General features: G+C 38.1%; 1 protein-coding gene across 1 annotated transcript in view; it reads right to left on the bottom strand.

Moving 5' to 3' along the window:
- PTPRZ1 (protein tyrosine phosphatase, receptor type Z1) overlaps positions 1–24,800 on the bottom strand; it is a 148,739-nt gene that overhangs the window by 27,841 nt on the left and 96,098 nt on the right. The window contains exons 9-13 of the mRNA XM_009286803.1: positions 23,684–23,868; positions 22,828–22,954; positions 15,989–16,032; positions 12,434–13,370; positions 5,949–6,093 (exon numbers count right to left, since the gene is read on the bottom strand). Coding sequence (XP_009285078.1) covers positions 5,949–6,093; positions 12,434–13,370; positions 15,989–16,032; positions 22,828–22,954; positions 23,684–23,868 — 1,438 coding nt within the window. The remainder of the gene's footprint in view (positions 1–5,948; positions 6,094–12,433; positions 13,371–15,988; positions 16,033–22,827; positions 22,955–23,683; positions 23,869–24,800) is intronic.

Here is a 24,800-nt window from a genome sequence, read left to right on the forward strand (position 1 = left end):
TCAGTGCCTGCTGAGGTGACAGAGGCTGTCTCAATGCTAGCAAAATACTCAAGAGTTAGTCTCAGGACTGTGTGCAAAATGTCTGTAAGAGGTAGGCAAGTATCAAAGTACTTCAAATCACTAAACAATTTTGGAAAGTCTGGCCCTGCCTGATGGGCACCGAGAATGCTGATGTACTGTGTTTATTAAAAACAGCACCAACCAACCAAACATGCCAACCAGCCTGACTGGCACAGGTTGCCCAGAGAGGTGGTGGATGCCCCATCCCTGGAAACATTCAAGGTCAGGTTGGACGGGGCTCTGAGCATCCTGATCTGGTTGAAGATGTCCCTGCCCACGGCAGGGGGGTTGGACTAGATGACCTTTAGAGGTCCCTTCCAACCCAAACTATTCTATGATTCTATGATTAAAGCTCTAAAACCAAAAAATGTGCTCCCCCTAATACCTACTGCTTATGAACAATGATCATACATAAAGTTTATGGACTAACATTACAGAGTTTTGTCACCTCCTTGCCTGAGAAAAGATTGAGCTAAAAAGAATTTAATTAGCATAATGGCTTTCACATCTAAAGCAGTACTTAAAATGTCCTCATAATATGCCATACATTCACTATCCCCTACTGAGCCACTGTATCTTTAATCTTTAACAAGATAATTGTGGCTGAACATAAATTACATCCTTAGCACATTTGGGAGACAAATTCATAGCAGTTGACTTAACCTGTAATAAGACTCATAAATAGGCACTCCATCTGCTTCTGCATCAGCAGTAAAAGCCTTCATGACTAAACCTAATGTTAATAACCATGTCTCGTTAATTATCACTTGTTGTTAATGAAAAAAGTGATGACTATTTCAAACTTCCAGACAAAGGTCCCATCACTCAATGTTAACCTGATTATTTAATTTACACCTTTTATCGCAGCATTTAGATCTTCAACCTAAAACTGTAATTTGTAATTTAGACATCGCACTTCTTCGAACACACACTTTATATATGGAGATAGTGCTAAGCCACTGAATTAATCAGAGTGTCTGTATCTGTACAGGAAGGCATGCAGCAGCAGCTCTTCAGTTTAACAGGAGGGATACTAGATCTGAATGAACACTTAAGTGTGAACTACTTGGGACAAGAGTACGCCTCAGACTGCAGAGGCCATCGTTTTCCTGGTGTGTGGGCCCCTGGACCGTGGCTGAGGATATGTGCTGCCTACTTCTCCCCTGGGGCAGGGACTGCTCAGAGCTTGACTCGGACTGTCACTGAAGCAGGCAACACAGCACGGCGCTGTGTGTGCGTGTGAGTGCGCGTGTGTGCAGGGTGTTCACCGCTCGCGTCGGCTGAGGAAGGGAGCTCAACCTGGGAAGTCAGAGGCATCTGTGACAGGATGGGTTTGCATATCCAGTGCTTGCCCAGAATGGTCTTAGAGGCATGATTACTTCTTTCTCTGAGAATTTCAGGGTCTTTTGTGCTTACAGGATATCTCCCCATAGGTATTCTCAAACACTTGTTAGAATTTTTTTTAAATGGTTCCGATCATTTAAAGATCTGATGGTTCCAAACGATCTTTAAATGGATCCTCAGTGGATCCAATTATTCTAATTATTCCATTTTTAAATGGTTCCAATTAATTTTTAAGTGCTTGTCAGCTGAAATTTTAATTTTCAAATTTTATTAACTTTTATTTATTTCTAATTATCATTTTTAAATGGTTCCAATTAATTTTTAAGTGCTTGTCAGCTGAAATTTTAATTTTCAAATTTTATTAACTTTTATTTATAATTTGATATTACATAGTTGAGAAGTTTTTCCTTCATGGATGGATGAGTGTGGCCTTTTTAAGTTTAAATCTGTTTTTAGTGTGTCTCTGCATGTGTGAGTTTAACTATCCTTACAGAGGGTTCTCAACTCTGTTCCCATAAACCTAACACAGGATTCAAGGCATCAGTTCAAATCATGGATAAGAAAATGAACATTCTCTGACAGCTGTGTTTCAAAGATATAGGGCGGTAGAGGAAAGTTAAAATTTAAATGACTACTCAGGGTGTTGTCTGTCATTGGGTTGATCATTTCTGAAGCATTGCTGTCATGTAACTCCTAGGAGGCTTCATGACAGCCAGCTGATATTCAGTATGTTTATAGATAGAAATGTAGCTGGAACTGCATTAGCAGTTTGCTGTTGACATTATTAGAGCTAGTCTCTTACTGAGATTCATATGTATTTGTTGAAAAAGAATCTTCAATAGTACAACTCCCACTGACAACTGTTACGATTTTACTATTTTCCAAGCTCTTCTTATGATAACCGTTATAAAAATTGATTTGCACGAATAGCCTGACGTTTCTTCCTATACATCATTTCATCAGCTTTATTTTCATTGATCATTTCTATGAACTGTTCCAAAAGAGTACACGCACACATAAGCAAGTTCCAATATATTATATGTCGGCACAGAGAAACTTTCAATTTCAGTCACCTTAACAGATAAGGTTAATTCTGCAAAATGGGAATGATGAAGCCATCCAGAAATAAAAAGAACAGAGCAAGGAGATTCAAATATCCCTGCTGCATCTCTGCTGCAAGGACTCAGTCAAGTAGACAGATACCGAGAGAGATGGATAGTCTCTAGATTTTGATAGAAAATTCTCTCTAAAGCTGTAAAAAAAATCTATCTGGATGACAAGGCCATTAAACAGGCAAAAGAATCTCCTTGTTTATTCCACTGTAATCTTAATCATGCTGAAGAAATGAAAGGAAAATGACATTGCCTGAAAATTGCTTGAATTAAAAGATTTGATACACAGAACTAGAGTAGTTCAAAATCGTGTATTTTCCTACTAGTAATTAGACAATCTTTAGACAATATTGCCATTAAAAGTTTTCATCCCTGTCAGAGAAATGAATATTTTATCACAGAAAGATTGAAATTGTGCCTAATGAGATAGTGAAGAGATTGGGGAATTTCCTCAAGTGCTGATTAACAATTTCATGTAAAAAAAACCCCTCAAAACCCAAACAACAGATGGTACAGAATTATTTTTCTGATACAAGTCATTCACGTGAAGAACAAAATAGTTTTGCCTTTTTTTAACCTTGAGAAACTGGAACTTGTCGCTCTTGGTAGTTAGTTGTTTTTTAAACCAAATAAAACACCTTTTGCATATTAAACACACCTTTTGCATATTCAAATTAGGAGAGAATAGCAGAAACAACTCAAAGCACTATTCACTCAAATACCCAGCTAGGATATACCAATGCAATTTTTTTGAGTACTGTTGCCAAAGGAATATAGAAAAACTTCTTCTAAACCTAAACTTTTTATGAACTTTAATGAGTGAAAATAATTGGCCCACATAAAAAAAGGCATTATAAAAAGAAACATTGGGAGCTTACATAAATTATTTCAAAATCAACTAAATCTAACCATAAAAATGCTTATAGACCTTATACTAATATTTTCCAGGCATAAAGAAAACTGCATAGCAATAAAGTTAATGTTCTGATTTTTCCCAGGCTTTAAAAAGAGGTGAGGGTCTTGGCACCTTTGAAAGAGGGCCTCAAAGTCCTACCTACAATACATACTGTTTATGCTTCATGCCTCTGAAATAAGAAATACGTTACTGGTGTTATCATAATGGCAAGAAAATTTTCTTAAGGATTAACAAAAAAAGAGCTCCATATCTTATTTTGTAGTACACAAGAAATACAGAAAAGATTAAATTCAAGTTCAAGAAGATATTACAGCTAACGGGATTTTTGTTTTATTTTGAAAGACCTATGTTACAGAATTGTTCATTCCCAGAGAAAGAATACGAAATGAACACAATGTTATTCGACAAAAACAAGCTTGTAACGTGTAGGATTACTATAACTGCACTGTACAATCTGGGTCTTAAAATGGATGGCGTTCTTTGGCAAACAGAAGAGATTTCAAATACTATTTAGCTTCAGGGATGAATCCCTTTGGAAGATGAATATGAACGTTCATGTTGTATAACATGGAAGACAGAAAAAGGTTCTCGGTATGAAAATGGTCAGCTGGAAATCCTGTGACAGACAGTGTAATTATCCAACTAGACATAAACTAGGAAATGAGTTGTGCAATTCTTATGGCAATTAACTACTTCTTTGGAAAGAAGAAGAAATCTTCTGAAAATTCATTGCTCAAAAGTGTCTTTAATCATGCCGAAGGCTGTCTGACTCGCTAGCGCACCTTGCCTGGAACAAAGGAAGCTTGAACTCAATTTCTTACGCCTAGTCTGTTCAGGGCCAGGATGTATTCTGTTGTCCCATTCAGGGACATACCCTGCTGGGCCAATAGAAAACCAGTGTCAGGAAACTAGAAGAAAACTCAGTAAGCACAACCCTGACATCATAGCCTAGAGATTACAGTAATCAGTAGCTTGGAAAGGGCAGCCTGGGGTCTAGTTCCTGGTTCTTCACCACTTTTATACATTCCAGATTAAGCAGGATTGAGTAGGGAAGAAAAAAAAGAACAAACAAGCTCTGGAAGCATCTGCAAGGTGTTTGGGCCTGCCTTCCCCCTTGTTCGTGCAACTCCTGGAAGAGCAAGGTCCTGTTTCTTGCTGCAAGTTTACGTGTCAGCACTACAGAAGCAGTAATAGGATCAGGTTCCTGGCAATCACCAAACACCAAGAATCTCCATGGCTGGAAGTTGTTGCAACTTATTTCCCCCTTCTGGACCACTGCGTTTCCTCCCTGGCAACCTGCACCCCCGAGAAATTGCTAGGGTTGTGCATGGATTTTGAAGGCCCTATGAAAGCTTAAGCAGATCTGTCCCTAGGAAGACTCTCTGGCTTTACCTAGAACCAATGAAACAGAGCCAGACAAAGGCTTGAGCACTGCCACATACTGTCACGTGGTTAACTAGATTCCTGGTATGCTTTTAGCTCAGGCCAGCTTGCATTATTTTGCACAACGCTTGACAGAGTTTGGGTTAGCACAGGACAGAGACCATCCCCGGTAGGTGATGCGAATGCAGCCACTCTGTTTTCTTCCCCTGTGAGGGAAAAGACTGCAGCTGTATGGAAGAGATCTGTGCCATGCCAGCTGGGGCTGGAGAAGAGTCCCCGGTCTGTTTCATTTCACGGTATAGATATAGTCTTTTGCCCTCACTGATTATGTTATCATGACTTCTTATAGGTATCACTTCTCTTCAGCCTAATTTTTTTTCTTACTGTCTTATCAATTTATCAAGTCACAGAGAAACACGCCCATGAGGGAACCAGAGCATGTGTGTGCACATGAAACGCATCCTTAGTTACCCGCTGAATGGTTTGAAAGGCTGGGGGGCAAATTTTGGTTTGGCAGAATCACACAGTAGAACAACTTTTTAATCACAGAATATCGTAAGAGCTACTCAGTAAGTGATCTTAAAACATTTATACTATTATAGTATCATTACACTATCCCATTTCTATCTTGCATACAATGTCAGCTACAGCACACTCCTACAGCCCTATATGAATTGCTTATTCACATAGTCCTGTTGAGGACCATAGACTCTCATCCTAAATCGACAACTACCTTTTTTAACTGTTAAAGGATTGGAAAGATAGGAAACAAACCCATGCCATGCAATTTATTTTTCTTCTCCCTCCTGTTCTTCCCAGTGCTCTGTTAAGTCACTTGGCTTCTAAGCATTAATAATCACAAGTAATTGTTTACTAAAATCTCTCAATATGCAAATAAACTATCTGCAATGGTTCAACCCTCTGCAACAAAAAAGAATTGTAGTTGAGCATTTTGGACAGAAACCACCTTATTTTTTCAGCTTTATGTCACTGCAGCACTGGGAACAATACAAAGACACGGTGAGAGACAAGATCCAGTCTCCCTCCTGTAAACCAGCTCAATAATGTCAATCACATTTTTTAAATCAGAGCTCTTTAGAATTGAAAAAAACCACAACCAAAAAACAACTTACCTCCAGTATATGAGAATACCCACAAGAATCACTAGACAGATAAAAGTCAGGGCTGATACGACCACAAGTGGTATAACTGTCTTCTTCTCTGATTCCAGACTCTCAGCTAGACCGATACGAGACTCATGGCTACTATTACTTGCCTCTGCAGTCAGAGAAAATTGAAACAGTCCATGTTTAAATTCTGAGAAACGCACAGCATGAGTGAATGTGTCTTATAATGAGCCTACTTAATACCACTTACCTCTATTTTTTACTATGTACTGCAGAAAGTGTATACATTTGCAAACCAGCTTACAGAAAATAAGCAGATAGAGAGTAAAGCAAAGTGTTCAAGCTTATGTGACTCAGCCTTCCAGCAGTGGAGACTTCTCTTTGTAAGAATAGCAGATTGTTGTTAAAATATAGAAGAAAGTTTATTTTCATCTGTTTATTAGCTGAAAGCCAACTCAGTTAAGGAATCTGAATATATAATATTGCAATGTGTAAAGAACAGTTTGATATTAAACTGTCACTCATAATAATGCAAGTAACTTCTCTGGCTAGTAGTTTAATAGGAAAATTTTCTTACAATAGTCCCTGTGTGCTTCCCATATTGCAGTTAGGCGTTCTGTATTTTAACACATTGCCCATTCTGTAACTCACCTTGTAGATACACCCTGCTTTCTTTGAATCCAATTGCAGTACTTCCTCCCCCAACTATAATGGAGCCAGAATTAAATCTCCTACCTCCATCTTTACAGGCGATCAAATTATTATTTAGATATTGTCTAGATTTCACATTTCTGTCCGCCTTGTAATGCTGGGTGACAGAAATATTTGGGCATAGGAATCTGTATGAAGATTAAAACAATGTATTTTATAATTTCATTAAATAAGGGAACACAATGGTGGACGAGACCAATCCTGCATTTTTAACTTTGATCATACCTCAAGAAGTAAACACTTTAAAACTGTGATTTTGACACACAATGACTGATTCTTTTCAATCTGTGCAGTTTACTGTGACCTGTGACCATTATATGAGTTAAAACACAGAAATAAGCACTTTTTGCACTTGTTAGAATTAAACCCCTAGATTTTCTAAGAATGTTTTCTGCTTTTGTGAACGGTCCTAATTCAATGAATGTTCTGTATGGGAATAGAATTTTGCTGTCTAGAAATCAGTTGCACTCCACTGGGATTTCAAGGGACCAATTCTACATAAATAAAAAGCTTTCAGACAAAAGGGAAGAGGGAATGGAGTTGGATCTGAAAAAAAAGACAACAAATTACACGTTCTAAATAGGATGTCAAAAAACAAACAGCTTCACACAGTACAGATTTCCAGGCAGCTCTCTGCTTGCTTCCATTTTCTTGAGTTTAGGGGCTTTCGGGGCTTTATACGCAAAAAGGTCTAAGCTCTGATCTTGCAGACATCTTCTTGGTTTTAGTTCAAAGTACTCTAACACCCAAATCAATCACTACTCTTTAAATCCTGTAGCTCAGTGGGCAAAGTGATTGCAGGCACAAGTTGCTTCTGAAAAATCTGTTCCCAACTTTCTGGTGAGTAGGCTAAAATCAGTATTTCCTACTGATTTCAGAAGAAACTATGTGTGTGCATGAGAGATCAGAATATGATCCCTTTGAAGCATTCATACTTGCTTATCCAACTCTGGACTAATTCACAGCATAAAACCCAGTCTTATCTGTGTGATGACAGGGTTCCTTCAAATTGCATGACCAAATCCTATTAGGATTCCTTCTGTGGGGAATGAAGAGAAGGGTTCTCCTGTAATGGGGGGTTTCTTGCCTGCTTGGCCATCGCTCCAATGATGGCAGCTGAAAAGGCAGTCTCATCTATAGTAGATTTCTTTGCTTCCTAATAATTGATGTTTTTGAATCCTCTGCGTATTTCTTTATATTACTCTTACAGTTATTCAACTGAAGTTGAAAGGTTTAGGTAGCCATAGAGGTCTTATGGAGAAAGCCCTGGTTCAGAACAAGCATAAATATGCATCAACAACTACAAAGACTGGGAAAAGTTTAAATGACATTTTTTTCTGTAATGGTCACAACAAGAAGACATTTTTCATCAATTTCTGGTGAATTCACTGTAATGTATAAATAAGTTCTCAGCTGAGAGGTTTTTTTTGTTTGTTTTGTTTTGTTTTGTTTCTTTTCTTTATAATTGAATTAAGCAAAGATGTCTTTGATTTACAGGAGACCATGTTAGACATGCTCACATTGAATTTTTAGTTTATTAAAAGACAATATTTGGCATCATTTATTGGAAAAAATAATGTACATGAAATGATACTGTATAGTGTCTTTCAATAATATCTAGAAGACAAACTCTAAGTCTGTTGTACTACTGCTACTACTACTACTACTCCAGTAACGTATAATCCTTTTTGAGTTACTATCAGTAACAATTCAAATGACACCCATTATGTAAACTATAAATCTCTTCCGGTAACACTCATTCACATTAGTAATGTAAGTTTTGAAATATCAATGTTCTTTTGCTGATTTTTAAAGAAATGTTATGCGTTTCACACAATGTGGTAGCTACTTACCTACTGTACTAATTCACTTATTGATTCAGTTTTATAACACCTACCTTGTTAGGACTCCTACTAATTTCAGTATGTTTTCTATCTTCTTTTAATTTTTATTTTCTATTTTTCACATTCTACTAGCCCCAGCTACACAGAGTGTCAATTTACCACCTTTTCTTATTAGTATTCTGTTGCTCATGAGTAATACGACATCATGTGATTTAACTGTATTTGTAGGACTGGGCCGAAAATTTCCCATGCTTTGTGGATTCCATTCCTTAGTGGGTTTAGTTGAATGATACTGCCCTCTACAGATGCTGTGAGTACTTAATGGAAGTTCAATTTATTTTCTAAAATACCATTTTAACCTTGTTTGCTGGGTTTTTTTTTCCAAACATCATAGATTGTTTCTGACTTTACTCTTGGATTTTCAATACTCTAACGAGGCAATGCAAATTATGTGTCTCAATACTTCAGGTTTTCCACAATGCATTTTTAAATACAAAGGAAATGCTTTATATTTATCAGGTTTTTATCTATGTGAGGTTCAGTTTTGCCTTCTGACCTTATCCTTGGAATCACAGATCACAAATACTCTTGCTGACTTTAAGACAACTAAATAGGAAAACAGCACGAAATATAAACAGGTACAGGAGAATCTGGCTCTAAGTATTTTGGAAATATGCAAATCTGGCACAAAAAGTCTGCATCTCACTGAAATCTGAAGGTGGCATACAGAAGAAGAATGAAAATGAATGTTTTTATGAGTTAAGATGAATCAGAATCAAACTGAAGCATCTTCTTCCTTGCTCAATACATCTTAGAAAATACAAAACAAAACACATGGAGGAAATGTGCTGCTGTAAGTTAAAAACCAGAATCCCAGAGGTATGTTTCCTCTGGCAGAGGCATGGTTTCCTCTGGTGTATTTCCCTAAGGGCAGCACTTGTCTTTGTACAGAGAACTTACGTCCCTCTTAAACCTTTAAAACTAAAATTACACAATTAACACTGAAACAAATTCTGGTTTTAGCTTGTGCACCACCCAACTTCTGCTGACAGTACGCAGCTATCCAAAAGCAGAGCATGAATCTTCTCACTGAAGAATATTTCAGGTGCAGTTTTAAGTAGCCAGAAGTAGCATTCACAAGATAGACAGCTCAGCATGCACCCCCTGTTCCCTGCTTCCTTAATCACACCCACTGGCACTGTTATGTTCTCCTTTTATTACACATAGATAAACCTTCTTATTCTCTATGGCACAAAAGTATCCTCTCACAGCTTTCCATGGTATTCATTAGACTTATCCATAACTAACCTGCCTCAGAGATGTTGAATACTGATGAGTGATCACTAGTAACAGATGAGGCTGATGACTGTGATGATCCAGGAGTTAATTCTGAGTTACCTGCTTCAACTGCCCCTTCAGTGTCTCTCTCATTAAGGTCGGGAAAACTGAAATCTGTTGAAGTTTCATTATCATTAAGGCTATCTGAGGTACCTTGGCCAGAACCACTTTCTTCATCACTTGTAAAAACAGCCCAAGACTTAGACTCTGATGTGTTTTGCAATGGGACACTAGCAGTCTGAATGTGGTTCTCCAAAACTGTCAGGTCATCGTGCTTCTTAGGTATCACACTCGCTGTCAAAGTCGGTATGGATGTATAATTACGTTTGTCCGTGGCATGGTTTATCTGACTGTCTGATGCAGCAGTTGAATTTTTCTCTTCTTCTTCAGGTTTCTCAGAATGTGAGCTTATAATTAGGTTACTCTGATCCTTGTTATTGTTTACCTTTGTATTTTGTTCCTCTACTACCATATCCTGAGCTTCTCTATGGGAAGTGCATGAGATACAGTTACTTACAGGGAAGCCATCGTCATATTCATCGTAGTCATCCTCAACTACAGAAGGCCACAAGTCGGTACTGGACATGATACTGGGAGACAACCCAGAGGATTCTCTAGAAGGAACCAGCAACCTACTCAAAGTTACAGGGATCTCACTTTTGGGAGGAACAGCCGTAACAGCCGTAACAGAAATATGTACATTTGGTAAAGGAAGAGTGTGATGAATGGACACGTCAGAATCAGAAACCACTGCAGGCATATGAACAGGATCAAAACCAAGTGTAGAACTTGAAGAGACACTGGCAGCCTCACTTCTTTCAAAAACACTTGAAGAGATGCGGCTGTCTGCAGGAGTAGCTACATGTGGTAACGTATCACCTGTTAGGAAGGGAGTTGTTACGGCATTCGCTGCTTGGGGGGGAAAGGCATTTGTATTTTCTAAACTGGTCAGCTGGAATGAAACATCGCTACTGTACAATGAAGGCATAACCTGCTGAACATCTTCACTGCTAAACAAACTGGATGAAACATATTCCTCACTTGCATAAGAAACAGATAAACCTTGAAGTGACGCTGTGGGCTTACTAAAAGTGTTTGACAACATATCAGCAACGGAAGGTGCAGATGCAGAATGCCGGATGGTTTCAGTTGTAGCAGAACCTGGCGCCATTTGATGCAATATTTGGTCAAATGTAGAACTATCTTTATGAACCCTGGAGCTTTCAGCCAATATTGGATCACTAGGCACAAACGCAGCCGTGTTAAGCAGAGTGCCATTGCCAGAAGATTGGAAGGAGGATTGCAGTAACGCTTCGTTATTTAATGTAGCTGAGGTCTCATAAAGGTATGGCTGAGTCGAGGATAACATTTTGCTATAAGCAGGGGCAGAGAGAGCTTGATCTGAGCTTGCACTAAGCATAGGTTTAAGCAAAGTGTCATCAAAGGCTGGAGTTGTAACATGCAAAGGCTGAACGGAAAGGTCATTTTCTGTAAGTTTACTAATATCATGGTCAAATATCTTAGTAGTGGGAAAAGCAAGAGAGACTGGAAGGATTCCCTTTGTGCTAGAAACAGGAAGTGGGCTTTCTTGCAGAGACGTATTCTGCTTAATTACATCATTATTAGAAACAGATGTAGAAAGTTCAGGTATCACTTTACTTTCAGCATTGGAAGCCATTTCACTTAAAGAAGAGGAAATTTGTAGTTCTCTCTCATCTCCATATATAACATCACCTTTTTGAAGCATCTTATTAACATCACTAAACCCAGATGATTCATATGTAATTTCATCTACAGAATCAGAGGAAGAAACGTTAGGTACTGTCAAAGTATCTGTATCAGGCAAAAGGGACTCACTACCAGAGTATGCTTCAGACCAATCCATATCACTAGATAGAGAGCGTGTAGGCTGCAGCAAAGTATCAGCTTGTGACATTACAGAAGAAGGTTTATGTACCAGTACATTGTTATAGCTGCTAAATAAAGGATCTTGACGAAATACGTCAACAGAATCATGCACAAATTCTGTGGAGTCATAGGAAACAGTAAAGCTTTGGAGGGAGCCCACATTACTAGACAAAGCATAAGGAAGTTCAGACATTGTAGATAGTACATGCATATTTAAATCACTGCTGGATGGTTCAACTTGAGAAAATATGTGAGTTCTATTATGACCAAATATCAGTGTCTCTGAAGCAGCATGAGTAGTCTGATGTGACACCACATCAGCATATTGAGCAAGGCTTGGCTGTATTAATGTATCACCCTCTGCCAATGTCAAAGAAGCATGCAGGGACACCTTATCACTTGCAACAGCTGGAGTAGCACTTTGTGGAAACATTTGAGAAACTGTATACAAACGGTGAAAAATGTTACTACTGGAGGAAGCAGAGGAAAATGTAAGCAAAGGTACATCATCATAGGAAGACAGGGTGGGTTCAAATGACACATCAACACTGGGAAATACAGGTGTAGCATGCAAGGTCACATCACTATCTGATGTAGCAGGGGTAGTGTCGAGCATCTGAGAGTCAAACAATAAAGGGGTGACTAGAGGAAACACTTCACTACTGTAGGAAGGTTGAAGAGGTATCTCACCATTATAGACTGGTTGAGTTGTCTGAGAGAGTACCTCACTGGCAGCAGAAGCAGAACCATATTCTCCAGAGCTTGAAGAGATAGAGTGAGGTGATAATTCAGCAGAGGAGAAAGCAAAGGTAGAATAACGTGGCAATTCTAAATCCGCATCTGAAGTGTCTTGTGAAATCACTGGGCTGCTGGGATAGGGCACTGTAGCTGGCTTTAATCCCTCTACATAAGATAATTGCCTGCTATCCAATGTATCAACAGATTGAGTTGCCAGATCCATAGCACTATGAAATGATAAATTTCCATCAGCGGAAGAAGTACGCTTTGGAGGCTCATCAGAGCTTGAGGGTGCTACACCTTCTGAAACATACTTAATGGAGCCTTGGGAAAGAACATCATGCATGCTTATATCTGGGCTTCCTGAAGGAAGGGTGTCTTCTTGGGACCTCTCCTCTGTAACCAGCTGTGCTGAAGAAGTGGTAACAACTGAACTCCAAAAGTCATCAGATTCCTGATGAGGTTTAAAAGGAGACAATAAGAAATCTTCGTCACTATGGCCAGTAGTGGTTCTTCTTGTTGGTTCAGTGCCTGAAGAAAGGTATATGTATTCTTCTTCTATGCCTTTGGTGGAGTCAATGAGTTGAGGAGGAATTCCAGTAATTGTTTGGGATTCCAAAAAAGGATCTTCCTCTTCCTCAGAAATTTCACTAACAGGTGGAGAAGTAGGGTAATAAACTGCTTTGAAAACATCATCCTTACCATGCAATTCTTCTCTTGTTAAGTATCTATTTGTTTTAGCTTCATTGGGTTTTGTCCCCATTTTTTCTTGACTGTAGCTGGATGTAGTCACCTGGAAATCTTTCCTCATTTGGTTTATTCTACTGTCAGTGCTAGGAATCACTGCAGTTTCTTCATCCACCTCTGTTTCCTTTTCATCAACTTCATCCTTTGAAAAAATATCATAGCCGAAGACAATTAAAAATGTTTACAGACACGGTACACAAATGAAAACAAGAACTGCAATAATGCATTTTCCTGGCTCCAAAAAAACAAGAGAGGCAAAACAAGACAACACTTGAGAATACTGTTGGTCTTAAAGCAAAATATTTAGCTGCAAGAACAGGTACACTCATCTATCTTGAAAATATTACTTATTTGCAACACAAACAAAAAAATCCTGTGTCACAACAACTTCTTAAATGTTGTGTCACTTTTACTCTGTTTGAGAGACAAGAAGCACTCATAGTATTTATTTACGTTACTAAAAAGCTCTACCTCTTTCCCAATAAAATGCAATCATATAGGCAGTACACATCAATGAAAAAATGGTTTTGCTATCAGAATGTCTTAGAGATTTGCACTAATATCCTGATGTTGATTAAATTGTCATAGTAACAGAATTTGTAAAAAATATTTATGACCTGTCCTCAAATCTGCTGAATCTTCAGAGTTTTCTGGAAAAGAAGATTTCAGGATGGTCAGCATGACTGTAACAGTTTCACAAGTGTTGTGAGTGATACCACCTAGTCTCTGTTATGACCCTTTGTTTGCTGAACATGAATAATGATACTTTGTGAAAAATCTGTGTTAGAGTTTTGACTTTTAAGGACAGATCCAAAAAGAAAAAAAAAATTACATGCCTAAATACAATCAGAATTTAGGCAGTCCTTGGGGATCTAAGTTCAAATCTTTTCGTCCCCTCTCCAACTTTCCCTGTCCCAAATCAAACAATGTAATGTGGAAACATCTAACTTGCTCAGCAGGCATTTTTGTTTTGACCTAGACACAGCAGCGCCTGCAGCTCTGTGCTGTGCCCCCATCTAGAACTGCACCAGAACCAAACCTGTCCAAGCACAACTCTGCAAACTAGAATGAGGGGCACATTCAGTTTCTGAAGGGACTTGATTTGATAGGCATACATAGCCCTAAGAGACACCAGCAGGACAGAGCCTCTCGCAAAATACAGCTGCAACTCCTTTTCCTTTTGAAGATCTGGCTTGGTGATGTGGTGGCAATACCCACCTGTTTTTATTCAGAGGCATAATGTTGAGAGAAAACACCCAGAATATAGGAGACTGGGACACAGTTACCAGTCTAAGAAATCCTCAGTTTCCACTATATTTTAGGCTGAGTAGATCTCTCACTCCTGCACTGAAGTGAACAGGGCACAGCAGAGAGAGGAATGTAAAATCAACAGCCTTTGAAAGAAAGTGCCCAAGATGAAGCACTGCTGAATAAACTATTAACTGGGGCACTCAGCTAACAGGAGTTTTTAGCTTTTATCCAGTCTCACCAGAGTGGGGGCTTTAACCACTAGGCTAGAGCCGTGCTTCACACTGCAGTCCCTTTTTTGTATCAGGAACCTCTAGTGCACTCACACAATATAAGGTACCTCAGACATGACTCTCAGGTTTGGATTTCATCCCAAGGGCTAAACACCTAAAATGCAGCTCCTAGACTGTGTGTCCTCAAACCTGGACTGGACTGGACAGGCCCTTGTTTCTGAAAATCTGCTTTCTGTAGGGCAATGCCTGCACTTTTGAACTTTCTTGGTTCAAGTAAAAATCAATTGACATTCACTGGCACTCAGTTACTGTGCTGACAGATGCAATATAATAATCTAGAGACGCAGCTTACATCAACAGAGAAATAACTGTGTTATTGGTTACTCAGTGTCCACAAATACAAGGGAGGGTAAATAGGTAGACAGGTAAGCACAGGCTGTCAATTTAACTAACAGGGACTTGCCGCTCAGTGAGAATATTGTGGTAATAGATCGAAACTATAAAATAAAAATTCTGAGGGATTACTTGATACAAATGTAGGTCTTATTGAAGGAACTGCCCATGTTGTAAAATCAGTATTAGAGACTGTTAAAAACTTCATTGTGATATTTTCACCTCTTTCCTTGCTGGGACACCAGAAACCTAGTTACCAAATATGAAGTCTGCAGAGGTTATCATAAAAACATCCAAAATTGTGTAAAATAGAGTTATACTGTAAAGTCTAACTTGAGTTCAAGAAGTAAACGACCCTCCAGGAATTTTGGAATAACTGTTAAATTCAACCGATAGCACCCTGATAGCAGACACACATGAATCTCACTCTTCAGCACAACTGCCTTCCTCCCTTACTTTAGTTTACTACATGCTAAGACCACCATAAGCAAGCCCAAGTCAGACTGCTCTTTAAACAAACTAAAAAGCCCAACACTGGGTGACAGCTTTGATTCTGCTAAATGAATAATTTTGTCAGACTCCACTCAGAGGTGACAGTAACTCGATGTCCCATTTTCAAAATATTTAGGCATATCCTGAGATATCCCTTACTTCTCCATGTATCTCCAGCTCCAGAGAACTAAATAGTGAGGTATTTCTAAAGTTATCTAGGGAGAAATATAGCAGAAAGAGAAGGCTGTATATGCATATATATGTATGTATATATAAATGAAGATAATACATTCAGTTGGTGACATAGTTTTGTAAATTTTCACAGAGTATCAATTCAATTTAGTTGAAATGTCTGTATCTGAAATACTCTCTTAAAAGTAAATGAATGCTATACCTCATATTCTTCAGTTTCATTCAGTTCAGGAATGAGGTCAGCCTCTATAAAACAAAAATACACACCGTATCATCCAACATTTTAAATTCACAGAATTATTAATTCTGCAAGGACTCAACTGATTAGTTAATAAGTTCATTGAGACCCAGTCTAAAATGTTTTATAGGATTGTGTTTGGAGAAGTGGCCAACCACCTGGGTTGAGGACTAGCTCTAAGGGTAGCAATGCTCATCTAGACAGGACACGTTCAGCCACAACAATTTTGCCTGGCTCCATCTAATTTGATGCTGCAGCACATGTTGGATCTGCACTGAGGTACCACATCCTGGCCAGGGAGAACCAAGTTTATGAGAACGTTTTCTATGAGAAAGTACAGTTTAATGCAGAAATACAGAAGAGAGGAAAAAGCAAGTCTGGAAATCAACTATTTCTCTACATTTAATCTGAAAGCTCTGAAGATATTATTGTAAAATGATCTGTTCTGTAATTTTCATACAGCAAATTCCTCACTTGTACACCCAGACTTGGAGGTAGGTACTAGTGCAACAGCCATGCCACCATATTCAGCATGCAGTAGGTTGCCTGCCTCCGTCAGGGCAGACCAAAGAGACTCACCCTTCCCAGAGTCCAGTGCTTAAAGCCTTTTTCAGACTCCCACTCCACTTGATTTAATGTAAGGACATGAACCCAGTTGTATCACATTCCACAAAAAGTCCCTAATAAACAGGTACTGGGCGCTCTGTGAAGAACTACTCTAAAGGCTTTTGAGGCCTCCCCACTTCTCATAAATAAAGTTCAAGCAGGATCGAGAAATGAATCTCCTACAGCCCAGGTGAAAATCCTTCTCTCTAAGTTTAGAGGTAGTCTCTCACCTTCTTTCTCTCTGTCTTTTTGGCCAAATCCAATATTGTACTTCTGATGGTGGTCAGCAAGACAGACTTCAAAGCAGGTTGCAAGAAACCTACAAATCTCTGGTAGGAACTGGCATAGGCCTCCAGTGATGAAATCTAACACTCCTCCCACAGCATCAACTCATCTTACTGCTCTTTTGATCCAAAGAAAGGTCTACTCCCTTTCTGAATCTTTCTAAGGCTGTCTCCTGAGCAATGTCCTAGCGCTCTGTCTGTACACCAGTGCTAGCACGTATTCTGAGGGCTGATTTGCACTAAGCGAAAATGCCGGTCTCTTAGCCTGGGGAGCGATTCTAACAGCAGCATCACACAGAGCTCCACGTCTGCATTTCCTCCACAATTCCCAAATGAATTTTCCTCAATACACTAGTATAAAGTTGGATATATCTTTATATGGCTTATCTCTGCAAAGTCAGATGGGGATCTATGACTTAATTTGTATTCTCTTTGGTCTGTCCGTATCTTCCTTTCAAAACAAATTGAGACATGTATTATATGCAACATACACTAGATAAAGTTTATCAAACTAACAAGCTCATACAGTTTTATTTGTGGATTATAGCATGCAAACAAATTTTGACTAAACAATGCTGCACAAAATCTTCATAAATTGTTCTTTTGTAGCAAACATTTCTGAATTACCAAGTACTGAATTAACCTTTCATTAACAAGATAGAGAAAAATTGTCTTACCTCTGACTCCTGGAAGCCTAGGAGGCTCCGGGGCAGGGTGGGGAGGGGAGTGGAGGGGAGGAAGGGGTGGAGGAAATAATGACATTCCCTGGCTTCTCAATGGTATATATCAAATATTGTAGACATTAGTTTGAAAGTCTTCCCAGAGTAGACCCATATCATGTATTAGGTACTTAATAGACTTCTCTGAAAAATGTTTTTAATGCAGAAAAATTCTACCCGTTCTTTCTGTGGTCACTATTCTTGAGTTGAGCTTTAATCAGACTCAGTCAGAAAAATAAAATGTGCTGATTGTGCTGGAGTATACAGTAGGGTATGTGCTCTCAAATTCCACCAGCAGAAAACTGCAGTTTCTTGCTGTTTTCTCCATGGAGAGGCATTAACATACATATAAATATATATATAAAATTTATATGAACAACACTAAATCTTAGTGTTTAGGCGTTTTACAAAGCCTATTTAAATTTACTTGGTCACAGAAAATGTATCTGTCAAAAGCGTTAGAGACACACACTTACAGAAGTTCTGTTAATCCTGCTGCTGAGTTTTTGGTTTGACGGGAGATTATAGAAATCTGCTAACATCCCCAACCAAGAAGAACCGCACCCTCCAAAAAACAACCCATTGATGTAGGTTGATGAACAAGCTTGTTTATTTTTTCTGGAACCACATAGCTTATTCTATAGCTTACATTTTAAAATGAAATAATTAAATCATCAGTTAGAAAGTTTTGTAGAGGTCTTTTCATAGTCCATTTTAATGACAGATGAAGAAACGATAGAATAAAGACAAAAAAGGTAACTATTTCCCTACATTTATGTTCAACGCAAATCTTTAAAAAAATCTCTTAAAACAATCTGATTTGTAATTGTAGAACAACGTGCACAACATAAAACTGTCTTCATTTCTGTACTGTCTTATGTAATAAATGGCACGGCAAGAACAAAAGTAAAGCCTGTTTCTTCTGATTAAATTAGTTTTCCAATTTCTACATTTATCAGTACAAAATTAGAAAAAAGCATCCCCTAAATGAAACATTTAAGATATGCTTAGTGTTTTTTAGGACAAAAATCACAAAGACAAGTTACAAAGAAATTGCATAGTTAGACCCTCACAAAGCATTGCTGACAGCATGAGCTGCCATGCAGGAGACAGCATTTGAGAGCCGTATCCCAGCATGGGTTTTTTTGATAAACACCAACTGAAGTCTACACAAAGGAAGATGAGAGGAGAGATATATTCTTATTTTTCATTTCCTGCATCAGCAAAAGCATGTAAGTAACACCGGTATTAACTACACAACAAACTACTGCAGAACTTTCAGAGCTACACAGATGTTATCTAGAGAGTCAAAGCACACATTCAGATAGTTATTCAAAATCCAATTCTAATAGCAAACGAAAAATTGGTAAATAAAGGTTGGACTTTTATCAAAGCTGACTAAAACACTATGTATATGATTCCCTTCATTTTCAATGCAGGTTGTGTAGCTACATCACTTAGGGCACCCGGTGACTTTTACTAAACGGAAACTAACTGGAAACAATGTTAACGTGCACACACACTATGTCACAAGATGAAAGGCTGCCACTCTGAACAGTTTACGAAAAACCCAAAGAGCAGAGGTCTCAACTATGATCGTTTGCCCAATGTCATATCAGAGCTCCTGAGGCTTCCACAAACTGAGGCAGAGAGCCCGAAAGAGGTCCTTCCTCCTACGAAGCACTGCCGAGAACGAGAGGGTTTAAACCTGGTCTGTGGATCACGCGGAGCCTGCAGAGCCCTCACTAACCACATACGGGAGGCACCCAGACAGGGTGGGGAGAAGGCATGAGAAACACTCTCTCTTCCAAGCATCTCAAAAGGAAAAGGCTAAAACAATGGTCGTGAGTTTTTTGAACACCAGGTTTGTGTTGCACAGTGTACTGAAACTTCCCTCATTAAAAGTGGCCACTCCAAGGGCAGAATTCTTCCCGGAAAAGGGCCCATCTCATGCTTCCGCATGACTCATGCCTCACTTTAGCTCTTAACATGAAGATTAATTGATCTGGAGGTGACTGCAGTGAATTTCATCTTAATTAAACTGGCTTACTCAGAGTAATTCTTGAAAATGAAAGTTTTAGCTTATGCTTTATGTGAGTCAATTTTATTTCATGTCTTCATGGTGAAGATAACTTTTCTTTCATAAATTCACAAGCAGGAGCTCCAAGAAATCCCCTTTTGCCTCAAGATCTATAAAGCAGATCACAAAACCGATTTGATGTTATAGTAGTAACCAGCAAGTTGCTCTGAACAAATCTTTCTCATTAGATATCTACATTCTCATATCTCTGTTGTTTAATATTTGCAATATTAAAAATGAAAATATTTGCAATATTTGCAACAGTTAATTCAGATGTAAATAATTAGTAAAAGTAAGTATGCAAATAAACATTAATATTAGAAATGAATGGAAGTTTTTTTCATATTTTAAAATTATATCCACGGTTGAGACAGCATCTATAAAACTTATTTTTAAAGGAGTGTACACCCATAGTAATCATACTAATTACATGGGAGGGATTTTTCCCTGAATTGTCCTCATCCAACGCTTTCAGAGGTACCGCTGTGGAAGTGTCAAAATAAAAGAACACAAAGTACATTTAATAACTTGTGTTCATTGCAGATAGGAAGCATCCCAGTTTTTCTGAAACACGCAATATATTCATTTTGGTATTTCATTTTTATTTATAAACTCTTTTTATTATTATTTTTTTTTAATTTAATATATCCTTGAAACACTTCATTTGACCTGAAATAATCTTCCTCAATTTTGAAGCTTTTGGAAAACTAAAGGAAAAACCTTAGGTAGACCTGAAGCTATTACAAATTTTCAGAACTGCCTGACATTTGAAAAAAAACCCAGGTGTTTATGCAGTTTTGATATGCAGATTATTTAACTCTCCTCTTTACAATGCTTTATTTAAAAACAAGAAAACTCAGGATAAGAATATACTTATATACATTAATCTGCTTTGATGCAACATTAAGGAGACGTATTTAAATGTTCAAATGACAGAAACCACAAAAATACCATTTTCATAGTTACGCTAACCTGTTCATATAGATATGCCTTTACATTGTTATGCCTCCTAGGTATCCTTGCACTGTATTTTCTCATTTCTTTAACAAAAAGAAATTAGTGGTGTGTCCGTGTAAAAAGGCATGAGAATATCAGACCTTTACTCAGAACTGCTAAATATAACATTTATTGCACCAAATTCTCTTGTCTGAGAATACAAATCTCAGAGAAATTTCTGCTGATATACTGGAAGGTGACATGAGTTTTCCAGTATGTATTTCCAAAGCAAGGCCCTCACTCTCCCTTCTGCTGAAATGAATGCAAAGCCACCGCTGAGTTCAGCAGAAGTACAAGAGGGATGCTGTGATCAGTGGCTCTACCTACGCTGCTAGCCAGCTGCAGACTGCCAAACGCCCCACCGTCCTCTTGCTGAGTTTGTTCCCCGGCAATATTTGCTCGCACCTCAGGTGCACTGCGCAGTGCTGCCTGCAGTGCTGGCTTCATGGTTACCCAGCCCCAGAGTGCTCCTGTCTCCCTCCCTGCCTCTGCATCCACATTTCCTTCCAAAAGGAGCCATGGCACACAGCAGGGTGGTGTGTGCAGCAACCAAGTCTCACCGACCCTTACAGCAGGGATACAACAGTAGTAGTAAGGTGGGTTATCCTATAGATATTACCTACATTGGATTTTCTTGTTCCAATGTCTGTTTTCTGAGCTTTTAAAGCTGTGATGACAGCACTGCACCAATTTGATTTGTTGAACTGACTATTGTTTAATAATGACAACACTACGCTGCTTATTTGTCATTCCATGTAGAAATGGATGTGGGGGTACGTAGATGAAATCTCAGCTGAGAAAATCTTCAAACATAAAATCAGTAAATTCTGGAAAGGAAGTGGAGGAATATAGTATCTAAGAGGTAGATAAAGGATAAACAGAAAAGTGAAGTATCAAGCAGAATGTCAGAACCTTGTCGTGGACTTCTCAGAAAACTGAAGAGAAATAGGAAAATTCTAGTAGATATTAGCATAAGACTCCAAAAATGCATTCTTCTTAACACTTTGTGTTTCAAAGACAAGTTAAATGTTTATTGAACATTCATATGTACTAGACCTGAACCTGCGTCCCCCTCCTTCAGACAAAAACGCACTATTATAAGCCTATTACCATTATTAGTTTGTAATTCATGTGGTAGAGGTTGTCGAGAATCATATTCTTTCTCACTGTAAAGGAATGTGGTTCCCTTGAAATGAAAAACTGACCTGTTTTCCCAAGTATATCACAACATTGCTAAGGACTTTGCTGTAGCTAAACAGACTTAATGAAGTGTAAAACTGAACTTACAGAATCCATAAATAAACAACAAGAATCCAGGCCCTTAGATAAAAAATGGTTTCTTGCATGATCAGAAGGTCTTTGATTTTTTCCTATGATTAATTACAGGGTTCTAAATTAAAAACACAGCTCTCACTCACTTTGATAAGAACTGGGTCTGATGCTAAAACTTCCACAGAATTTAAGGAATTATTAAGGACAAGATCAAACTTCATGCTATAGTTTCAAGTTATTTCATATTTACCAGCAGGCGGAAGAAGTAAATCTGGCTGTGAAATCAGTAAGGTTTGTTTGTTAGGCCTTTTGATTTTTTGCAAGGCAGCATTAAGAAGCAAGGGAATTCCATCACCGCAAGTCCTTTGAAATCAAACTCCAAGTAATCATAATAAATCAAATTTCAAAATCAATTGATACAGTCTTATAAGTCATATATTGAGTCTGCATTACTTGTTTCCTTAATACTTTGGCTGTGTGGATTAATTTTGGGAGGATGCTTGTACCATAGAGAAATAATACCAAACATGGTTTTATTTCCCCACATTATATTGCTAAAAGATACACTTGTGAGATTTGAAATCAGGTAGGTGTTTTCCAGAATATTCTTAGAGTTAAAAAAAATTAACATGCAATCTTTCATAGGTAATGTTTACAAGGAATGGAGAATTACATCATGTAAAATATCAGTAGCAAAGAACATGCTGAAGGTTAACTGCAGCGATTTTGAAATTTCATTTTAGCATATTTTGATAGTTGCGCATTTTAACTGGTTTGCAAACAAACTACTTCTTCAAATACAGATTTTCAGCTAAAAGTGATCACTAAGCTCAAAAGACCACTTACCTGGGTCCTCTAAAGGCATATCAACAATGACTTGGTCACTGTATTTTCCATATAGACCATTAGAGCAAACAGCAACTATCTGAAGAACATAACTTGTATTGGACAGCAGATTATTTAGAATAGCCCCCTAAAAGAAAAACAATGTTTAATCATTTACTTGCAAATAAGTATCAAATATTTTGAAATGTTATTTTTTTTCATAACACATTTTTCATATGAACCATAAAGCTCCTTTCTTCTAGGACTCTATGCTTTTTATATTTTATTGTCACAAATGTTTTTCAGTCAACTTCAAAAAAAAAATCTTGTGAACTTTTACATGGATACCAAACTATTAATTATTTAATGCTGAACGCTAGTTTAGGTAACATTATCTCTGGTAAGTTAGGAGTCTTTAAAGAGTGTTAGAGGAACAGATCACATTAGTAAAATACCATGAAGCTGTAATCAGTAACTTAATATTTATAGCAGTACGATTGTACCGAATCTTATTAGTTGCTTGTGTAGGTCATTCTTTGCATATCAGTGAGCAATGAAGTACAGATCGCTATTAATTGACTAAGGTTTTTATGGCTAAGGAGCTCAGACTGACACGGTCATAAACTTTTGGGGATAGTATAGGCAAATCAGAACAGCAATCTGCGAAAGCTTTCTCTCTTCTGCGCTAGAGAGGCTTTTTTTTTTTTTTTTTTTTTTCTTCAGCCAAAAAATGAAGTACAGCTTCTGTGAGCTGCAGCCAAAGAAGTAATTTTTTTTATTGAATCAGCTCCCAGCTACTGTTTAATCCCTTAAGATAATTAACAGTGAGTGCTTTGCCATCACCCCTTTGTACGAAACTTGAAGAGTTTACAGTTACCAAGTCCTGATACCCATCTGTCAGAAACTCATGCTTAGTCTGGTCTTCTCCATCCAACTGTTGATAAAAGACAGCAAATCTCTCAATTGTGGTGTCATATACAACCCGAGGTCTTTCCCATGTAATGAGAAGACTAGTATAATTCTTTGGATCAGACTGAACATTTTCAGGTTCTGAGCTGCAAACTGGAAGAAAGAAAAGAGGAAAGAGCATGATATTTATTAAACAGTACAAATAACTACTAAGATCTTGAGCCACCTCCTGACAAAATTAATGCAAGTCTTTCACGTGCCTCATTTTTAGCTTTCCGCTAAAATATCTGAGATCCCATGCACTATAAACAGAACCAGTATTTTAACACTAGATTTTCAAAAGCAAGTTAATTTGAGGACTGAGTCCCCTTTCACCCCCTTTTTATACCATATTTTGTGAAATATTAATACCCAGTTCCCAAGAAATAAAATATAAACCACAAACCATAAGGATTCATATATATGTCCTGGGGGTGAAAAACCTCTAGTACTCTGTCTTTATGGGTCTACCAGAGTAGCATTAGAAGACATGCACACTCTCTCACCAGCTATAACAGACTGTACTCTATAGTAGATTGTTTTTAAAGGTAAACCTATCACACTTGAATTTCCTCTCAAGGAGGTTTGCTTCCATGTCTTCCAGCCTTTCCCCTCCAATACTGTCTTCATCTTAGTCAAGTAAGCTGAACCTTTTGATACTTTTCTAGACGTTATTGATGAGACTGATTACCAGTGCACCAGAAATTTACTGAGACTCTGCCATTTGTTTTTTTAAATTGCCCAAGTACCTGTGTGTAGCTTAAAAATAATATACAAGGTCAAAGGTAGATTAACCTGTATGAAAAAAATTAAATTAGCAGAAAATGTCTATTACTTAACTGAAGCTCACTGAAAAATGACCAGTAAGTTGTGATACACAAAAAAATAAAGCAACATGATATACAGATGCATCATTCATGGCTGGTTTGGGTTTGGGCTGAGACCCCATTCTCCTTCCTTGCTCTCATCATCCCCTCTGCTGGTGCGGGGAACCGTGTCTTCAGACACAGCACTGAAGAATGGAGATGACTGTCAAAAGTGGTCAC

Source organism: Aptenodytes forsteri, unplaced genomic scaffold, assembly GCF_000699145.1.
Source record: "Aptenodytes forsteri isolate BGI_AS27 unplaced genomic scaffold, ASM69914v1 Scaffold166, whole genome shotgun sequence".
In the NCBI taxonomy this organism is placed as follows: domain Eukaryota; kingdom Metazoa; phylum Chordata; class Aves; order Sphenisciformes; family Spheniscidae; genus Aptenodytes; species Aptenodytes forsteri.